Raw genomic sequence first — 19,589 nt, forward strand, 5'->3', positions numbered from 1 at the left:
TAGGAAGGTGGCGGAGGCCATATTGGTACACCCCGCACTGGTCAGCGCTAAACCTTTAGGCATTTAAAATGTACCATGAAAACAGCTTGACAGATCTCAATATACTATATTAATTCATATACGCTCAATTTATTCATTAAATGACTGTGCAATTCAAGACATAGCTGGGTGTAGTAAGATGTCCGCTGGCGCTTTATGACTGCAGGTGTTCTGTCAGATTAGCAAACCTGCGCATGCGCAGTAAGTATTCAGGCGATGGAACGTCACTTCCATTTTCTTAATCTGTTGGGTCACCGATTTTGACGGAATACCGTCCAGGACTCTCCCTCCTGATTGGCTGAGACACAGCAATTGCACCATTGGCTCCCACTGCTGTCAATCAAAGTCAATTAGCCAATCAGGAGAGAGAGGGGGCAGGGCCGAATGTCTGAATGGACACACAGAGCTGCAGCTTGGCTCGGGTGCCCCCATAGCAAGCTGCTTGCTGTGGGGGTACTCAACAGGACGGAGGGGCTAGGAGTACAGAAGAGGGACCCGAGAAGAGGAGGATCTGGGCTGCTCTGTGCAAATCCACTGCACAGAGGAGGGAAGTATAATATGTTTGTTAATATTAAAAAAAAAAAAACGTGAGTCTTTACAATAACTTTAACAAAGAATGGTGCATGTATAATGCTTAGTTAATTCCTTGGATTGTGTAGGTGCATGGAGGTGCCATTTGAAATGAATGGCACTGTAACGCATGGCAACCTGCTTCATGCTTCATACTGTGTGTTACAGTAATACGTTTATTTTACTGCAATGCACTGGTGTTAACAGGCCCATAATACTAAGCATGCCTGGTGTCATTTACAGAATACACCTACTTATATCATATACATTTGCACAATGACCTATATGCAGCCTGATATCAGTTCCACTTACCATTGCACATAAAGCCGCTTACACGTGGACACATGGCAGTATTGTACTGGCAGTACCTCCCTTCGTACCGACGGTCTGGGGAATCTGCAAAGCACTGGCACACTCCGCACAGGCACTCCCCTTGTCCTGAACAGATCTGATCGCTTCCAGGGGCTATACATGACTGACTGTCTATGGATTGAATAGACGAGCAGTTACAGAACTCTCCTCTCCTGTGAAACAAATGAACAAAGCAAGTATTCTATTATGTGTGGAATCACCAACCTCCGACAGCACAGCAGCTATATTTAAAATAAAACAAGGCATGAACTAACGCATTTCGTCAGTCTGATGTAATCAAATGCCCCTTATGATGTTAATCTGATGAAACGCGTTAGGGGGTGGCTCTGGACAGTCCCAGAGAGAGAGAAAGAGGAGAGCGGTGCCGGCTGTATCGCAGTAAGTTTTGTGACAGCCACATCCGGACATAAACACAGGAGAGCCACATATTTTAGAGTGGACATGAATAATTATTGTGGATATCAAGTTTGAGTGGAAGACAGCGCTGGACTGGTGCCTCCAGGGCTGCTGTTAGAAATCGCGGGGCCCTGTACAGACTACCTGGCAGGGCCCCCCCCCCAAGAAGATATTAAAGATATATTTATCTAAAATTACAACAAAATCACTATTATCAGACACAAATATAACATAACTCGCATAATTCCTGCTAAATCTAAAAAAAAAACTATGTTAAATAAAAAAGAAGATGAGAAAAATATACAGGCTGGGCTGTTGGAGCTCAGTGATCAGAGAGACAGAGAGAGAGAAACAAAGTTACAATTTACAAATAAACTCCTGAGCAGAGATAAGTGCTGGGAGGGGGGCCCACACAAGGGAGGGGGATTAGTGAGGGACAACTGTCTCTTTCTCAGATAAAAGCTGATAACAGGGAGAGGGACAGATCAGATTCAGGTGCTGGAGGAAGATTTCTGTAATTGTTGTCCATCACTAATCCCCCCCCTCTGTGTGGGCCCCCCTGTGTGCTCGGGCCCCCTACAAGAGGGCTGGTAGTCCCCCCCTATCAGTGGCCCTGGGTGCCTCTCATGGCTGCCTAGCGGCAAGTTACTGTGAGGCAGTTGTAGAGGGAATTGCTTCCAATGGGTTGTATCCCAATTGTAGGTGGTAAGTCATAGACTCCATTGGGGTCCAGGGCTGCTACCTTTCTGATAACGACAATGGAGGCATTACCACAGTGAACACTGTAGGTGATTGGAAAGGAGCGCCTGATGTCCAAAAAGAGGAAAGTCTCACTTGATGAATTTTAAAGTTATTTATTGGAGATTAAAGTAAACAAGTAGAGCCAACACGTTTCGGGGGAAATACCTCCTCCTTCTTCAGAAAAAAAAAACAACAGAATAGAATAGAAAGAATATAATAACCATCTTTCAAAATTTGAATTTCAAATAGAATAGAAAAGAATATAATATAATAGAAAAGAAATAAATCGAACGGAAAATAAAAGAATAGAATATAAAAAACAATAGAAAAGAATGAGAATAACCACCATCCAAATTTTGAATAGAATAAATTTGTATTTGAATGGAATTTGATTTGCATTTGACTGCAATTCGAATGGAATTTGAATCGATTGGAATTCAGAAAATTCAAATCGATTGGAATTTGGAAATTTTTAATTGATTGGAATTGAAAAGAAAAAAAAAATTGTCAAATTCCTCCACCCCAAACTCGCTCATCCATGTCTTTATGAACCTTGCTTTGTGCACTGGTGCGCAGTCATGTTGGAACAGAAAGGACCAACCCCAAACTGTTTACCACAAAGTTGGGAGCATGAAATTGTCCAAACTGTGTTGGTATGCTGACGCGTTAAGGCTGCATTCACACTTGAGCGTAGCGTTTTACCGCGTTTTTTACCACGATTTTACAGCGATTTTTACCGCGATTTTCAGGCGTTTTTTTCAGGCGTTTTTGGAGGCAGGCATTGACATCTATCAAAAACGCTGGTAATCAGCCCAAAAAGAAGCTCATGTACTTTTTTCAGCTACAGGCGTTTTGCAAAACGCTCAGATGTGAACAGGGGCCATTTAAATGAATGGGGTTTTATGGCATCCCATTCTGGTGGCCATACCTGTCTGCTTGAGTCCAGCCTCTGGTTTTTCTTTTATAATGTATGACAAGGTTGTCATTTTTTTATGCACTGTGTTGGGTGGTGGGTAATTAATTATACTGTGCTTTTGTTATATTTTGATATTTTTTGCTGATGTCCCAATATAGAAATGTCTGTACCAGTCAAACTATGAGGATTGCCTAAAGTACTTTCTTTTTCTGTTGGGATTCTTCCCACAATTCCCTTTTTGTAAGACTAATAATACAAAGTTCAGGTGCTAAATTGAAACCCTATTGGGATCCTAATGGGACCTACATTTTAAAAATCAGCTCTGGTCATTTTCTACCACTATGGGCAAGGGATTGTCAAACAAATGACATAGGGGGCTGGGCAGTGCACTGATATCAAGATATATGTACTATATCTTGATGAACATGTTTGGAAGGGAGTAGCAGTTTTAATAATGCTTAAAGTGAAACATTAAAAATGCTAAATTCATTTAACTAACATGCCTGGGGAATGCCTTTAACCTGCCTGGGAAGTGTCTGAGGCCGAATTCTTCAATAACCACCTCGGTTCCAAGCCTATTTTGACACTTTGCTCCTACATGTAAAAATCTACTTTTTTTGCTAGAAAATTACTTACCCTTAAACATTATATATATATATATATATATATATATATATATATATATATATTTATTTTTATTTTTTTTTAGCAGAGACCCTATAGAAAAAAATGGTGGTTGTTGCATTTTTTTTATGTTACACATGATTTGTGCAGCAGTTTTTTAAACGCAATTCTTTTGGAAAAAAAAAAAAACACTTCATGAATTAAAAAAAAAGCAAAAAAGCTAAATTTTTTGTATAATGTGAAGAATGATGTTACACCGAGTAAATAGATACCTAACATGTCACACTTTAACAATGCGTCTGTCCGTGGAATGGCGGCAAACTACGGTGCTTAAAATTCTCCATAGGAGATGCTTTAAATGCCTTTACTGGTTACCAGTTTAGATTTGTTCAGGAGGTCTGGTGCTAGAATTATTTCTATCACTCTGATGGTCACAACAATACCTCACATGTGTGGTGTGATCACAGTTTACATATGCCTGCAGGAGTAACATATGCATTCGCATGCACGGTGGGACAGAGTGGGCTTCAAAAATTTTTTATTTATTTTACACAAAAATTATTTAAAAAAAAAAATGTTTTTCTTTGTACTAACTTTATTGATATCACAAGGGATGAACAACTTTCCTTGTGACAGAATGGGATGAGACAGTTGCTTTTTATAGAGAGATTCAGGGCCTATTAGACCCCAAGTATCTCCTCTGGCCTCCCATGCAGCCTATCAGACACAGATGCATCTGATCGGCTGCTTTCCTGGCCACTGGTGGCCAGGTAAACAAAGGGTTGGAACAGGAAGTGACTAACTACCTGTCGCTCCCGGTTTCCTGGGTTACAGAGAGGGGAATGACGCCAGTTTCTCTCTCTCTGTTTAAGGCAGCCATTGCCGCCAGCCGCATCGCTCCCGGCCTCCGCAATGGGACAGGAGAGCCCAGGAGAGGCGGTGGCAGGAAGGGGGTGGGGCCCCCTTCCGCCACCTGCAGAAGTGATTGAGTAGCTAATTAGCCACTCGGATAACTTTGGCATTATAGAGAATCGCTGGCTGAAAAGAATGGTACTGGGATGATGCCTGTAGGTGTAGGCATCATTCTGGTATAAATACTGAAACCATCCTTGGGTGCAAAGTGGTTAAAGAGGGCTTCCAGATGCTGATAAGCCCATGCCCACTGACCCCCCACAACCATTGAGACAGGGTTGTGGGGAAGAGGCCCTTGTCCTCATTTAGCCTGGTATGATTCAGGTAAGGGATGCACAGGCTGGTGCACCCCCTTCCATGGCACTTCTGCTTCCCTAACAGGGAGGAAGCTGTCATATATAGTGGTGGGAGAAAAACCCTCTACTATATATGATGTTTGGCTACTGCCAAATAGGCTGAAAGTCTGGCATTTGGAGAAAGGCCAGAACAAGCAAAGTCCAGTTCAAACCTGTGTTTGGCCCGAACCAGGAGTTCATCCATAGTAGTGAGAAGGCAGCACTTTATTCCCTAATTGTAATAAATAAAGGGGTGTCATCCCACTAGCTGTGCTGTCTGGCAGAGCTGTATAAATCTTAGGAATAGATGGACAGATAAACAAATCCTTTGGCAAGTAAAACAACTCCCTTATATGTATTGCATCTGTGTATTTAGCTGTTTGCCTGGAGTCAGTTTATTATAATCAAAGCAGAGCAAATTAGTTCCTGATTACTAATACCCAGTTTGTAAGTCTACTATGCAAGTTACAGAACTACATTGACAAAACGACAGACATGTTCAATAAAATCTATAAGAAAACCCAGAGTTAGCCTTACCAGTTATTCTTGCACTCACAATGCCCACATACAAAGTGTCCATTCCCATTGCACTTGGGAGAATTCATCTCTTTTTGCTATGAATGGAAAAGAATAGATAGGAACAGTCATGAGCTTTGAACAAACCAAAAGCAATAGAGGAATAATAATGAATAATTACGTATGACTGTTCTCTCTTCATATATCAGTGGCTAGGGGGAGAGGTTAGAGATGGAGACGATGGCTTCATTGTTGACTTTTGACAAAAAGTCAAACTTTACAAATCAGAGAGATGAGAGCTAAGTTGTTTTTTTTACATGTTTTTGGGGTCACAAGTAGCACATATGAAGAAGTTGATGAAGTGGATTATATGTTCTACCATGGTTGAAGAATGGAAAGCTTGACTTTTTGTATCCACTTACCTGTTCACATGGGCAGACATCACATATGACGGAAGCATCAATCTCCAGGCCATTGGTAAATGTGGACGGTCTGAGGATGACATTGCCTTCCTGGTCCTGTTTTGGAAGATTACAAACATCCTGCCCGCCAACCTTCTCTAGAGCCTTCACATTAACCTTGAATGTCCCCTGCATGGAATAAATGGTTCAGAACATCCTTTGCTCATTATTCTCATCTTATGAAATACAACAACAGCAATAAAAAAGTAGTCAATGGTTTATCCAATAATTCCATAATATTTAACTGTATATGACTGTTGTTTGTCATTGTAAGGCAACTGGTTAGCTACAACAATGACACTCACCACTTGACCACGAGTCACGTGGAAGGACCCGGTTTCTGTTACTTTGGCGGTTTCTGATGAGACGAAAAACTTTAGGGCACGTGGAGTGTTATGATCCCTGATGTGCATTCGGGATCGGATTCGCTACAAAAAAAAAAGAATTTAGTAAGCAAAGCTTGTAGCTTTAACTGGACAGCATTTGAAAATACTAGAAACTAATGAAATAAAAAGTGCAGTATAACATGCCTGTTTAAGTGATAATATAAGTGTACTGATTATAGTAAGAGGGTTTTACTTAGCAGACTTATACATAAATCTTGATCTCCATGGTAATAAATTGCACCTCTGGTACTCTGAAGTCTCCGACTCTTGTATGCCATGTACACTGTCACAGTCAGGCAAAATTCATGGTGTCCCAACCTCTTTCTTTCTGCTCCAAAGAGGAGTACCAATTCCATACATGATTTAAGGACAATTGGGTACAATTTGTTCAAAAAATGAACTGGCATATATTAAGCATACTGTAATAACTAGCAGGATATCACCCCAGAAAAACACAAGGAGTGCTCAGGATCACCCAGTATACTGACCGACTGGGGCATACTGTAGGGATGTGAGTGACTAAGGTTTGTGCTATGAAATGCCCAGTTATTGGAGACCAGACGTTGCTGGATGCATCTATTCTGAGTACAAAATGTTGTTCCCTGAGCCATGCAGCAGGAAGGGTGTCTAAAAAATTAGTAGAATTGTATGCCCCAAAAGCCAAGCGTAGAGGAATGGAACTATGGAAGAGTCACTGAAAGCCCTGCTATGGCAATGCCAGAGCACATTCTAGAGAAGCCTGAACAGAATCTGTTTGTCACCTTAGTGGAGTACGGCAATGGTGTAAAAGATGTGTAAACTGTTACTATGCGTTTGCACTGTATATACTGTATATCTTCCAGAGCAGACATATTGTTGCTGAACTCTGTTCATCAAGGGATGTAAAAAGTCGAGCAGAGGGATGAGCTCTTCAGTTGACTCCTGCTCCTTGATTCAAATAAAAAAACTGTCTCCAGGTGATCATCGCGCAATCATAGTTTTTGTTCCCAAGAAAGCATTAAACATCACAATTGTAACAATTACGAACTTTAACACATTTCACCCTAGATATGTTTATGAGTATGTATATTTAGAGCAAAACATTAAGGTTCTTGGTTGTTATATATACAGTAAAACCTTGGATTGAGAGTAACTTGGTCTGAGAGCGTTTTGCAAGACAAGCAAAATTTTTTTTATAAATTTTGACTTGATAAACAAGCGATGTCTTGATATACAAGTAGCATCATGTAAAATAAATGAATATTCAGCGCTGAACTTTAAATTATACTAAAAATATGGACTAGCGGCTGAACACTCAAGGGCAACCTCAAAAAACCTCCTGAAAATATGTAATAGTATAGTGCAGCGCAGTCCTACAAACAATCGATAGTAGCCACCATTATAATATTTATACATAAAAAATATATATAGAAGTCCAGTTGGAAATAGTAAGAGAAGGAGAGAGTCCTTTTCTTGCAGGTGATGGAAAAAGGGACCCAAAGCAGACTTGGTGAAGAATTCTAATTCTACGTGCTTTCCTCGGTGCTCACAACTCCCACCACCAAGCAATCTTTGCCTCTCACCTTATAGCACCGACCCTACGCATACATTCAAGTGGCATCATGTAGCTACATACAAGTAGCATCATGTCACAGCTGAGTATAAATGAGAAGAGAGGTGCCTCAAAGTGTAGCAATATGGTTAAATTTAAAGAAGGTACAATATTTAGCAACTCACATGGTTGACGATTAAAAGAGGCACATCTAAGAATGCAGACATCCGGGGTAAAGCTGTCCACATAGACCATCCTCCTCACCGCCATCAACTTCATCCTTTCCACACTGCGCTCCACAAGCACTTCAAGCCTTGCTTTCAGATCGCTCTACTGCAGGGTAGTCTTCCCGGTCACGATTGCAGACTTACAATGGTGAGAGCCAGCGGGGCAAAGGATGGTCTATGCTGACCGCTTTACCCCGGATGCCTGCATACTTAGATGTGCCTCTTTTAATCATCAGCGAGTTGCTAAATGTTGACCCTTCATTAAATGTAACCATATTGCTAAACTTAGAGGCGCCTCTCTTCTCTTTTATGCTCTGTAGCTCCTGCTGAATTTTGCTTCCAATCCCCTTGTGGAGGTGCCATTTGTGGATGGACATTTTATGGTTACACAACCTATCACATTGCTATAATGTTTTCATATGGACTATAAAATGAAGGACTTATAAATAATTGGTTGTGGAACGAATCATCTGAGTTTCCATTATTTCTTATGGGGAAATTCGCTCTGATACACGAGTGCTTTGGATTACAAGCATGTTTCCGGAACAAATAATGCTCGCAATCCAAGGTTTTACTGTATGCTGTTTAATGCCTGTGTGAGAATAAAACCTGCAACTGAGCAGTGAGCACCTGGAAACCCTTTTTTGCTTTGGAACTTTGCATATGGGAATCTGGCAAAGCTAAGGGTATGAGTTTTGCCTCTGCAGCATTGTATGGGGATGCCAAATACTTCCTTGCAGAAGCAGTTTTTAGAGAAATCTGTCCTACTCCTTCATTCACATATTGTATTTCTTAGGCTTTATGCATAAACTGTATTGCTTAGGTTTCATGCACACGGCTGCAAGAGGGTGTACAGCATGCATGGAACAGAAATAGCCAGCAAAGGGAGACACAGATTATGTGGGAAAGACTACAAGCATTAAACTTATTCTCTCTGGAGAAGAGATGCTTAAAAGGAGATATGATAGAGGTATTCAAAAACCTTGCTGGTGACCCTAGCATAGGGAAAAAACTTTTTAGTGGGAGGGAGTTTAAAAAGACACACAGCCATTCATTTAAATTGGAAGAGAAGCAATTTAACCTTAAACTGCATAGGAGGTTCTTTACTGTTAGAGCGGTAAGGACGTGGAATTCTCTTCCACAAGCAGTGTTAGCAGGGAGCATTGGTAGTTTCAAAAAACTATTAGATGGCATGCTAACAATCACAACATACAGGGATATGTGATTTACTATTGATATAAACACATACACACACACACCACAAGTTGAACTGGATGGAACCTTAGCAACTATGTAACAGGTGCAGCATACAGTCTCCCATTGCAATAAATGGCTACGCTGCTATAAAAGGACTTACACCATTGATCGTTTAAACTCTTGCATGCACAGGGGCGTACAACCCTTGACGCAATCAATCTGGGTCTAGATTATATGTAAAGCAGGGTTGTCAGGTCACCAGCCTGGTTCAACTGTCTGACAGTGCTGTGTTAATCTTAGAACCGGTAGAAGAGAATTACAAACCCTTGGACAACTGAAACAGCTCCCATATAAGTATTTAAACTGTGTATTTAGCTGTTTGACTGGAGCTCAACATTAAGAACTCATTACAGTCAGTTCAGATGAAAGGGAGAACAGAAAGCTGCCATCACTATTCTGGGATTCCTGTTGTAGGGTCTGCTGCAGCTTCAGAGCCCTTAGTACAATGGTCAATTGCAAGTGAGTGAATGTGTTCTTATAGCGCAGTAAACCAGTGTGACAAAAGTGTCAGAATTCCTGATCTCTATACTTGTTCTGGGTCAGCGACTCAGGCATCAATGGAGTTCAATAATCTCAATGACAGCCAGGGAACTAGCATTCTCAAAGGTGAGGCCAGCAATGGCAGCCTCCATTCATTTCACATGATTTAAAGTTCTCTGAGCTGTGCTATGGTATGATAGTTGTATGAATAGAATAACACCTATGTACGAAGAGGGTGGTAGAAAATATGTAGCAAACCAACCAGCCATTTGTCACTATTCTATTGGATTGTGGATACCCTAGGAATTCTGAGCAACACAAGGTCTGCATACCGTGAAAGCCTGGTCCAGGAGCTGTACTATGTTAGAAGAATCCTCCTGTAGTTCCCCAATCTCAGACATTGTGAAGTATTTACTTAATTCCTGTGCGAAAAAAAAAGTAGATTACCTTAAAATCCAGCATTAAATACTGCAGACTACAGACAGTAAAAACTGAGGTTCTAAGCCCACTTAATCCAAAAACTAAAAATAAACATGCATTGGCTGGAGTAAGCCTTTAACATAATAAATTGATGGAAAACAACTTAGGGCCAGTTCACAGCACATGCAGTCCAGTGCGTTTTTCTTTTCTGCATCAAGAACACATGGATAGTAAGGTATATGGTTCTCAATGACATCGTTTACAACAGTGCAGTCAATTTCAGTGCAGTCCAGATCCAGAAAGAAAAGTAGAACATGCTGCATTTTGAATACACTGGACTGTACTGGAACAGGGTAAAACGCACCAAAGCGCACTGAAACACGTGTCCTTTTTTAAGGTTAAAAAAAGAGGGGGAAAAATGCATTGGAACGCATCAAAAATACGCATGCAGAAAAGCATCCTAAACACATCTGGACGGGGTTTCTATGGTTTGAAATGGCCCTTATAGTGGAACTGAATTAAATTTATAAAGATTTACAATGTTTTAGAGCAGGGTTTCTCAACCAGTGTGCCGCGGCACACTGGTGTGCCGCGATGAGTCCCCAGGTGTGCCACGGTAAAATGACACCAATTTTGGTGCATTTTCTGAAAGCACACCAAAAATGAGGGACATAATAGAAGTCTATAGGAATCCAAAGGAAGCGCACATGAAAACCGTGGGTATTCTGCGCTATGGCCAAACTGAAGCAGCTGTGCAAGTGGAATACAACATAAAAAAGAAGTCCAGTTTCCATAGAATAGAGCGGTTGTGTGGATCGTCCCAGGCTCAAGTATCCCATTAATGTAAGTAATAATTCAATTTTTTCAACATTTTTGGCTGGTGTGCCTCGAGATTCTGCCAGATTGTAAATAGTGCATTGGTTGAAAAAATGTTGAAAAACACTGTTTAAGGGCTCTTTCACACGGGCGGTCCGTGTGAGACCCCCGCTGCGGTCCTTTTTTTTTTTCCACGGAGCGGATGACATTTCTGTCATCCGCTCCGTGTGTCCGCATATCATCCCATCCGTTTGCGGATGATATGCGGACATAATCCAACCATTCGCAGTATAAAACACAATCCTATCTTTATAGTACAGTACAGTCCCATGTATTACCGTGTCGGAGCTGCTTCTTCACATCACCCGCGTACACTCTGGGTGCTTTCCTGGAGGCCACCATCTTTCCTGCAGTGTTTACATAGCAACCAATCCACGCTCGCACGAGAGTTGTCACTAAGGGGTGGGGCTAAAGAGGAAAGGCTGTCCAATAACCGCCTGGCAAACCTTTTGCACGACTAGTGCGCATGTGCCGGCTCAGATTTGACAGCAGGTCCATTGAGCGGAGTTTGTGATCGGTGCTCGGAGTGATAATGATGCGTATAGGGAGCAGTGTGATTTCCACATGACATGACCAGTGCGGTGACTGATCACCTGCCATGGGGATTTTCCTTCCTTTCCGTTTTTTGAACGGAACAAAAATAGGGTTCTGTTCCGTTCCAAAAAACGGAACAGAACTTACAGGAAGAAAATCGGATGTCAGCGGATGGTATTCCACTGACATCCGTAATGCCACTGACATACATTATGTCCGCAAATCATCCGCAAAAAAATAGGATGATTTGCGGACATACGGAGCGCCCGTGTGAAAGGGCCCTTAGAGGACATCTAAAATGTTTCTTGTGCCTAAATTGTACTTATTAAAATTGTATCTTTTTTCTCCATCTCCCAAAAAACAGAAATGTATTTTCTGGTATGAGAGGGTGCCTAGGCATACCTGTGCCTCCAGCCTCCTAGCTCTGCAGTGTGAGATCAGTGGCACTAACTGCTAGTCTTTGGAAGGCGATTTGGTGATGTCACTGCTGCGCTACTCACTGTTCTCCTTGCTGGAGGCTCTGACACGAGGAAAGAAAGTCCTGCCTTTAAAAAGATGGGCACCTTCACACAGACACAGTGCAGAACAAGACATGGTAAGTCAGTAATGGGGGGAAAGATCAGCTTCATGAGCAATACTGGTGACTAGTGCTTTGCTGTATACCTGCCGTTTTTTGGTCACAGCTTCCAGAGTTCAGTTCTTCTTTAAAGTGAATCATTGCTTTGCTCATTACTGCAGACCTCCACAGATGTATATACTTACATTGCTCTCCTGCTGCTCTATTCAGCCTCTTATTGTGAATGTAAAGCCATGTGTAAACTAGAAGTCACTTGGGTTAAAGTTGAAACAGGTCTATTCTCTGTCTCCCCGCATGACGTTTGGTCCCTCATTGTTACATGGAGTAACATGCTCCTCCATACCCAGATAATTACCAGGTATTTCCTTTGGCTCCTGGCACTGAACCGGGAAGCAATAGAAAGATGAGCATGTGCTGATGTGAATAGGGTGGGGGGGGGGGGGTAAAGCAAACCTTTTGCTTTGCCCTGAATGGGCTATGGAAATCTCAGGAATGGCTGGACATAATTACAAATCATTTAAAAAATAAAACCGATCCCACATAATTATAAAGGGGAAAGTCACCTCTTTGCCTACGTTGCATAGTAATAAATCTGGCCCTGGATTTACATTATGTGCAACATTTAGGGCAAAAAGACCAGTAATCTTGATAGTCTAGTGAAACTTACATTCTCCATGCTAACCCTCTGGTCTTTATAGCTAATGGAGTCCAGAGTCTAATGACCTTTTCTCTCTCCATATTACAGCGGTCAAGCCTGGCATTTGGCCACTCAGGACCCAAGTGCTGCATCTAGGAGAAGTGGAAGAAGGGTATATGCTCCTCCCATATTATTATTTCCAAAGTCTCCAAAAGATGAATGGAGCAGCAGGAAACATGGTGAAGGAGAGTATCTATGGGGGAAAAAAGTGAGCTACGTATTAACCTGAATGGCTTTAGCCCTTTCTTTATGACTTACCACATAGTAGCTGTAGGAATGGTTGGTAACGGCGAAGATTGGGATGATGTTATGTTTTGAAAGAAGTCGCACAAGAGTAGGAACCGATGGATAGTCCTGAAGAGTGTCATAGGTGTAAAGGCCTGTTCTATCGAGGTGACAGCGTTCATCATTTCTAGCCAGGATCCCATCAAGAACGTTCATTCCATCAGCTTCATAGTGAAATGCCGACTCCGTGGAAAATACCAAAATATGGGTGCTGCCATCTCTCCAACCAATATCATTCTGTAGAAAGAAAGGGTACTATAGATACATTGTATAATATTTCTGCATATACTAAGGTCTATATGTTTCCTATACTAACCTTTGACAAAACTTTTTAAAAACATACCTCTATATGTGATAGGAAATTACACTCTAGATTTGCTTCTTGGCAAAGACTTGTGTCAATGTACTATCTAAAGTAATGTGTGATTTGTTGATGGTATATGTAGCACTACTCCCTTGGGAGCTGCAAAATACGGGTTCCCCTGGGTTACCATTAGAAACAGCAATACAGTTCAACATTTTCAGAGAGATTTTGGCTCAGTCAGGAAACAGTCTAGGAGCTTTGGGTTTTGTGTTTTTATTCAGAACTTGGATGGGAGAAGGGAATGAGTGGGATAATCCAACTTTGTATAACTATGCACAATTAGCTGGGACGACTGAATAATGCTGAGTAACGCTAGGCCGTGCTTCACCTTGCCATTAGCTGTGAAGTAGAATTAAGTGAACTTCCTGAGATAAACTGTACTGTACTGCAGAACAATCTTCAGGGCTCTTCCTGGCACCCCCTTTGTTCCTATTCTTCAGGAACAACTACACGGCACCCCCTTTACTGTTACACTTCCTGTGTGAGCTAGCTCCTTCCTTGATCACCCTGACTTCTCTGGAGTGGTCCCCTCTCCTAGGCAGACCCTTTGGCAAATCTCCTGGTACTCACGGACACTGTTTTTCCCAAGAGACTCTGACAGCAGCTCCACTTGTCAGCACTCTGGATCCTCTGCAGATCCACACCTGGTTCACTAGGCCGACTGCCTGAACCACCTTCCTCACACCTGCAGTAGGAGAGACAGCCTTCCACCTCCTCCTGGGACTTTGCTCCCGCCAAAAGACACCCTGTCACATGTCCCCTCAGTATTTATGGTCAATCCCAGGATGCATTGCAGGAATGCCCTCCCACTGGGACTGCCATAATACCTGATGTGTCACTGGCTGGGTCTCCTCCACTGTCCAGCAAGCTCGCTCATTGGATGCAGTGACGACACTCCCTCAGGCCCAGTGAATCACACCTGGAGACATGTGACAGGCAAACTAATAGATCTGGCTCCCCTGAAAAGCAGAAGGAGCATAGATGCTTTTACCTAGCACCTACCTAACTAGGAGGGTGCTACATCTACAAATGAAAAAAAACAACACCAATGACTTTTGGAAGGGGTACACCACTGACTACTAATACTTTTTGGGGGAAGACAACCATGAATGCCAATGCTTTTCAGGTTTTCAGGTGGGTGACACACTAGAGTCTACCAATGAATGCCTTTAGGGGGGGGGGAAGAATGTGGGAAAACACCAATGCCTATACTGAAAAAGGGGGAGCTATCACTGACCACCAATGCCTTTAGAGGGGACTGGGGAGAGGGGGAAAAAACACCACTAATGATCAATGCTTTTTGGGAAGAGGGGTTGGGGGTTACTACTGATCAATAATGTTTTTAAGGGTAAACTACTGCTGACCACCAATGTATTTTCAGACAAGGAGGGAATGATCATTGATCACCATAGCCTTTAAAAGAAGAGGTGGAGGGAGGAACAACCACTAACCATAAATGCTTTTTCACCTTCACCAGCTCTTAGGGCCAATTCATGCCAGCATGGTCTACTACATTAAATGCACGTTAGGTTGCACGTTACTTGTATTATGTTAAGGCTGCCAATGCACCACATTGGAAAAAAATCAAACATGCACCAAGTTTAGTGAGTGCATGGCATTGCAATGTGTAGCAGTCATTACTGCTCTTTGCGGTGCACTGTAAGTGAGTTGCAATGAGAGTGTGCATTGCAGTGCCATTCGTAATTCACAGTGCTCCAAAGCACATAGCGTGCATTATCACAGTGCCCTAGTTTGACTGTGCCATCACTGACCAACAATGTCTGAGAAGGTTTTGAGTATGGTTTATCTACTGACCATCAAAATCTTGAGAGAGGGGATTCTTCCTCTTACTAAAGCAGAAGCTAGGAGGGCGATTCTTCCTCTCAATGGGGAATTCATTTTTTTGCTGACCACTGACCAGAAGGTGGGACAATGTTCTGCAATCTTGACCTGTGCATTCTATAAGTTATGTTGTACATTGCATACCACTGACTACTGCATTGTATACTCTGTGATTTATGTTATATAGTCTGGCTGATGCACTCTGTAATATGTGTTGTACATTACATAGTTCTGACCACCGTGTCTCTGCCATTGTTGATTTCCATGTGGTCCCCAACTATTTTAACAAAATTTTTCTTTAAGATCAGGCAAAGTGTTAGCTGTCTGCCTATATTCTGTGTAAAGAATGGCAGGTGTAATGAAATAGCTTAAGTCTTAAAAAAATAATCATTTACGCTAAAGAATATGTACAGTGCTTTGAAAAAGTATTCATACCTCTTGAAATTTTCCATATTTTGTCATGTTACAACCAAAAATGTAAATGTATTTTATTGGGTTTTTTTTGTAATAGACCAACACAAAGTGACACATAATTGTGAATTGGAAGGAAAATGATAAATGGTTTTCTAAATGTTTTACAAATAAATATGTGAAAAGTGTGGCATGCATTTGTATTCAGTCCCCTTTACGCTGATACACCCAACTAAAATCTAGTGGAACCAATTGCCTTCAGAAGTCACCTAATTAGTAAATAGAGTCCACCTGTGGGTAATTTAATCTCAGTATAAATACAGCTGTTCTGTGAAGCCCTCAGAGGCTTGTTAGAGAACCTTAGTGAACAAACAGCATCATGAAGGCCAAGGAACACACCAGACAGGTCAGGGATAAAGTCGTGGAGAAGTTTTAGGTTAAAAAAAACAATCCAAAGCTTTGAAGATCTCACGGAGCACTGTTTAATCCACCATCAGAAAATGGAAAGAGTATGGCACAACTACAAATCTACCAAGACATGGCCGTCCACCTAAACTGACAGGCTGGGCAAGAGAGCATTAATCAGAGAAGCAGCCAAGAGGCCCATGGTAACTCTGGAGGAGCTGCAGAGATCCACAGCTCAGGTGGGAGAATCTGTCCACAGGACAACTATTAGTCGTGCACTCCACAAATCTGCCCTTTATGGAAGAATGGCAAAAAGAAAGACATTGTTGAAAGAAAGCCATAAGAAGTCCCGTTTGCAGTTCGCAAAATGTTTTACAAATTAATATGTGAAAAGTGTAGCATGCATTTGTATTTAGCCCCCCTGAGTCTATACTTTGTAGAACTGGGGGCTGAATACAAATGCACGCCACACTTTTCACATATTTATTTGTAAAAAAGTTTAAAACCATTTATAATTTTCCTTCCACTTCCAGACCTAAATCCAATTGAAAATCTGTGGCAAGACTTGAAAATTGCTGATCACAAACGCTTTCCATCCAATCTGAGAGAACTTGAGCTATTTTGCAAAGAAGAATGGGCATAAATGTCACTCTCTAGATGTGCGAAGCTTGTAGAGACATCCCCAAAAAAGATTTGCATCTGTAAATGCCTTGGGGGAGGGGGGGGCTGAATACAAATGCACTCCACACTTCTGATATTTATTTGCAAAAACCATTTATCATTTTCCTTCCACTTCACAATTATGTGCCATTTTGTGTTGGTCTACCACATAAAATCCCAATAAAATACATTTACATTTTTGGTTGTAACATGGCAAAATGTGGAAAATGTCAGGGGTATGAATACTTTTTCAAGGCACTGTATGACTGTAAGACCCTCATTTATGCCACTGTATTTAAGGATTATTTTGTGAGTACAAGGAATGCAGCATGCATATGTGGTATATACTGTGAGTAGGCTCAGATTTATACAAGACATGCCCCATATTCATTGTAATAACCATGCCCAATTTTTGGGCACTGCAGATCCTCATCTAAAGTGTCCTTCTTTCTCAAGTTCTACAGTTGGCAGGAATGGCTAAGGTATGCATCTCGGTACTGGAATTTTATTATGAAGTCCAACAGGGAGGGGCCTACTTGATCAAAGATTTTGTAAAAGTTCTCACATTTTTATTTATATAATTTATCAATAATTTAATCACATTTCCTTCTTTTTACATTGGGCATCCAGCAATGATAGTACTCACTGTGCACACTGCAGTTTGTAAAATGGCATCAAAACCCCCCTCCGGAGCATCCAAATTTCCAGAGATCCTCTCGTTCCTAAGCTTATTGCGGAAGTCTGTAAGGTCGTCGGTGAGGCGGATGACATTCTTGAAGGAGAAGGGAGGAGTGCTGTCTGGCCAAGGCTGCTTCAGCCTAAAGGTAAGATCACAGGGTGGGTTCACTTAGACATAACCTAAAGAGTAACTTCAACCAAAATCTTGTTTTACTATGGACAGTTTGAGGAAGGAAGAGTTAACATATGTGTCAGCTGTTTACTGCTTTTCCCCCATTGGGGAAGATTTTCTCTCTTTTCTTAGTAATGATCTCTGAGACAGGAAGGGAGGGAAAATCTAAAATAGGGACATACAAAGAAACGCAATTAGGGTCCTTGCACATGGGCTGTTTAACCTAAATGCCAGCATCTCCCCAACCCAGGCAGCCCAAGTGCAGCTTACAGCCTACCATAGACATGAATGGTTGAGCACTTCTGTACTTGGGTATATGGAAGTGCTATTATAAACACAAATATTGCATACAGGTGTATGTAAAAAATTGTGCAAGGATCCTAAGTGGCATTAGGAAGGGTAAGAATCTAGAAATTTCTCTCACTTCCTGTTCTAATGGTGGTAGTAAGAGGCTACTCTAGCCCTAGGTCACAAACTATGTTGGCATGCAGAAGGCTGTCCCTACTTATTAAACTGGATCTAAACGGAGATATTTAGATAAACCAATGTTAGCATGGTACATTAAGTCTTGCCACCATGATCATGGTACATGCAAGACTCCCAGCTACAAGGGCACAGAGTAAGATTTGGCACTCTGACTTCACCTGATATAAACAGTATGTCAACTCATATTCTACTCCGAAAGCCCTCTTTGTCAAAATGACATCTTACTGAGAAAATGGCCCCAGAATTTTATACTTGGATTATATTAAAGAGGAACTGAGCTCTGGAAACTGTACCCAAAGATGACAGGCAGAGGGAAATGGAATAGTCACCAAATTGCTTTTGGTCTCTGCTGATCTTTCCTCATTACTGACTTACTATACCCCAGTCTGCAATACGTGGAGGCAGACATCTTGGTAGGCTTTGCTTTCTCATGTTAGAGTCCAGGAGTGTGTAGACACTCCAATATACCAGGAAAGCACTGCTATTTCTCAGGGGGAATTCTAGACAAAGGATAAAATTGCTTTTTGATTAGGCACAAATAACATCTCCAAATGTTTCTATTACAAGTCAAATCTTCACTTTTTGAGTTCAGGTCCATTTTTGGTGCCTTGCTGGGAATGATACATAAATAGTGAAGGGAGTGCTGAAATATCATTCTTGGAGAAAACAGTGAACCAGGCACCCTGTAGTGCACAAACAAAAGATTAGGCATCTGGTCAAGTGATTTCTGCTGAGGGTAGGACTAGGATCAAAGCTTGGACTGGCTGATCTTCCCCTTCAGTAGAGATTACGTAACTAAAACAAAATCCCAGGTTTTGGTTGTTTGAGCACTTCTATAAGGAGCTGCAAATACCATTTTGGCCAATATATATATATATATATATATATTTTCTTTTTTTTTTTTAAGGACAAACAAAGTTTTTTTGGTGATATTGGCTTGTGATATATATATATAAATTATTATAAATTCATAGACAAATAAACATAACAAAGGTAAAACAAACACTCTTCTTTTCGACTTTACAAAAAAAAAAATGAAAAAAAAACATTGTTACTGTACATAAAAAAATATAGATTTTATTCTACAAGTTTTCCCATTTAAAATGACACTAAAATTATTATTTTGGTACAAAGTCTTGCAAAGTGATTTATAAAGAACATTTTTTTTTTCAATTTTTGTGTTTTTTTTAATGCAACAGAAAATAAAATTACCAAACATAAATAAAAGCAACAGTTTTTAACACTAATAGTTAAATAAATAAAAGCTGTTGGTAAAATCATTAGAAAAAAAAAATGTATCTAAGCGGAATTTTCCAAATATTTCTAGCAGTCTTTATTAGAATGTAGTTATCTCTACAGTTAGCTATCTCTAATGGTCAGCAGTAAGAAGAACAGATAAGCTCAGACGTCATAAAACAT

General features: G+C 41.1%; 1 protein-coding gene across 4 annotated transcripts in view; it reads right to left on the minus strand.

Annotated features, from left to right (window-relative positions):
• Positions 1-19,589, minus strand: part of ITGB4 (integrin subunit beta 4) — a 157,389-nt gene that overhangs the window by 78,595 nt on the left and 59,205 nt on the right. For all 4 annotated transcript variants that reach the window (XR_014225941.1, XM_082273005.1, XM_082273006.1 and 1 more), the window contains 7 exons: positions 17,481-17,652; positions 13,126-13,389; positions 10,096-10,185; positions 6,188-6,310; positions 5,844-6,011; positions 5,443-5,519; positions 922-1,133 (listed from right to left, as the gene is read on the minus strand). Coding sequence is in view for 3 of the 4 variants with exons in the window: in XM_082273005.1 (XP_082129131.1) it covers positions 922-1,133; positions 5,443-5,519; positions 5,844-6,011; positions 6,188-6,310; positions 10,096-10,185; positions 13,126-13,389; positions 17,481-17,652 (1,106 nt within the window). In the remaining variant the exon portion in view is untranslated. The remainder of the gene's footprint in view (positions 1-921; positions 1,134-5,442; positions 5,520-5,843; positions 6,012-6,187; positions 6,311-10,095; positions 10,186-13,125; positions 13,390-17,480; positions 17,653-19,589) is intronic.

Source organism: Pelophylax lessonae (assembly GCF_965119305.1).
Source record: "Pelophylax lessonae genome assembly, chromosome: 11".
Taxonomy (NCBI): domain Eukaryota; kingdom Metazoa; phylum Chordata; class Amphibia; order Anura; family Ranidae; genus Pelophylax; species Pelophylax lessonae.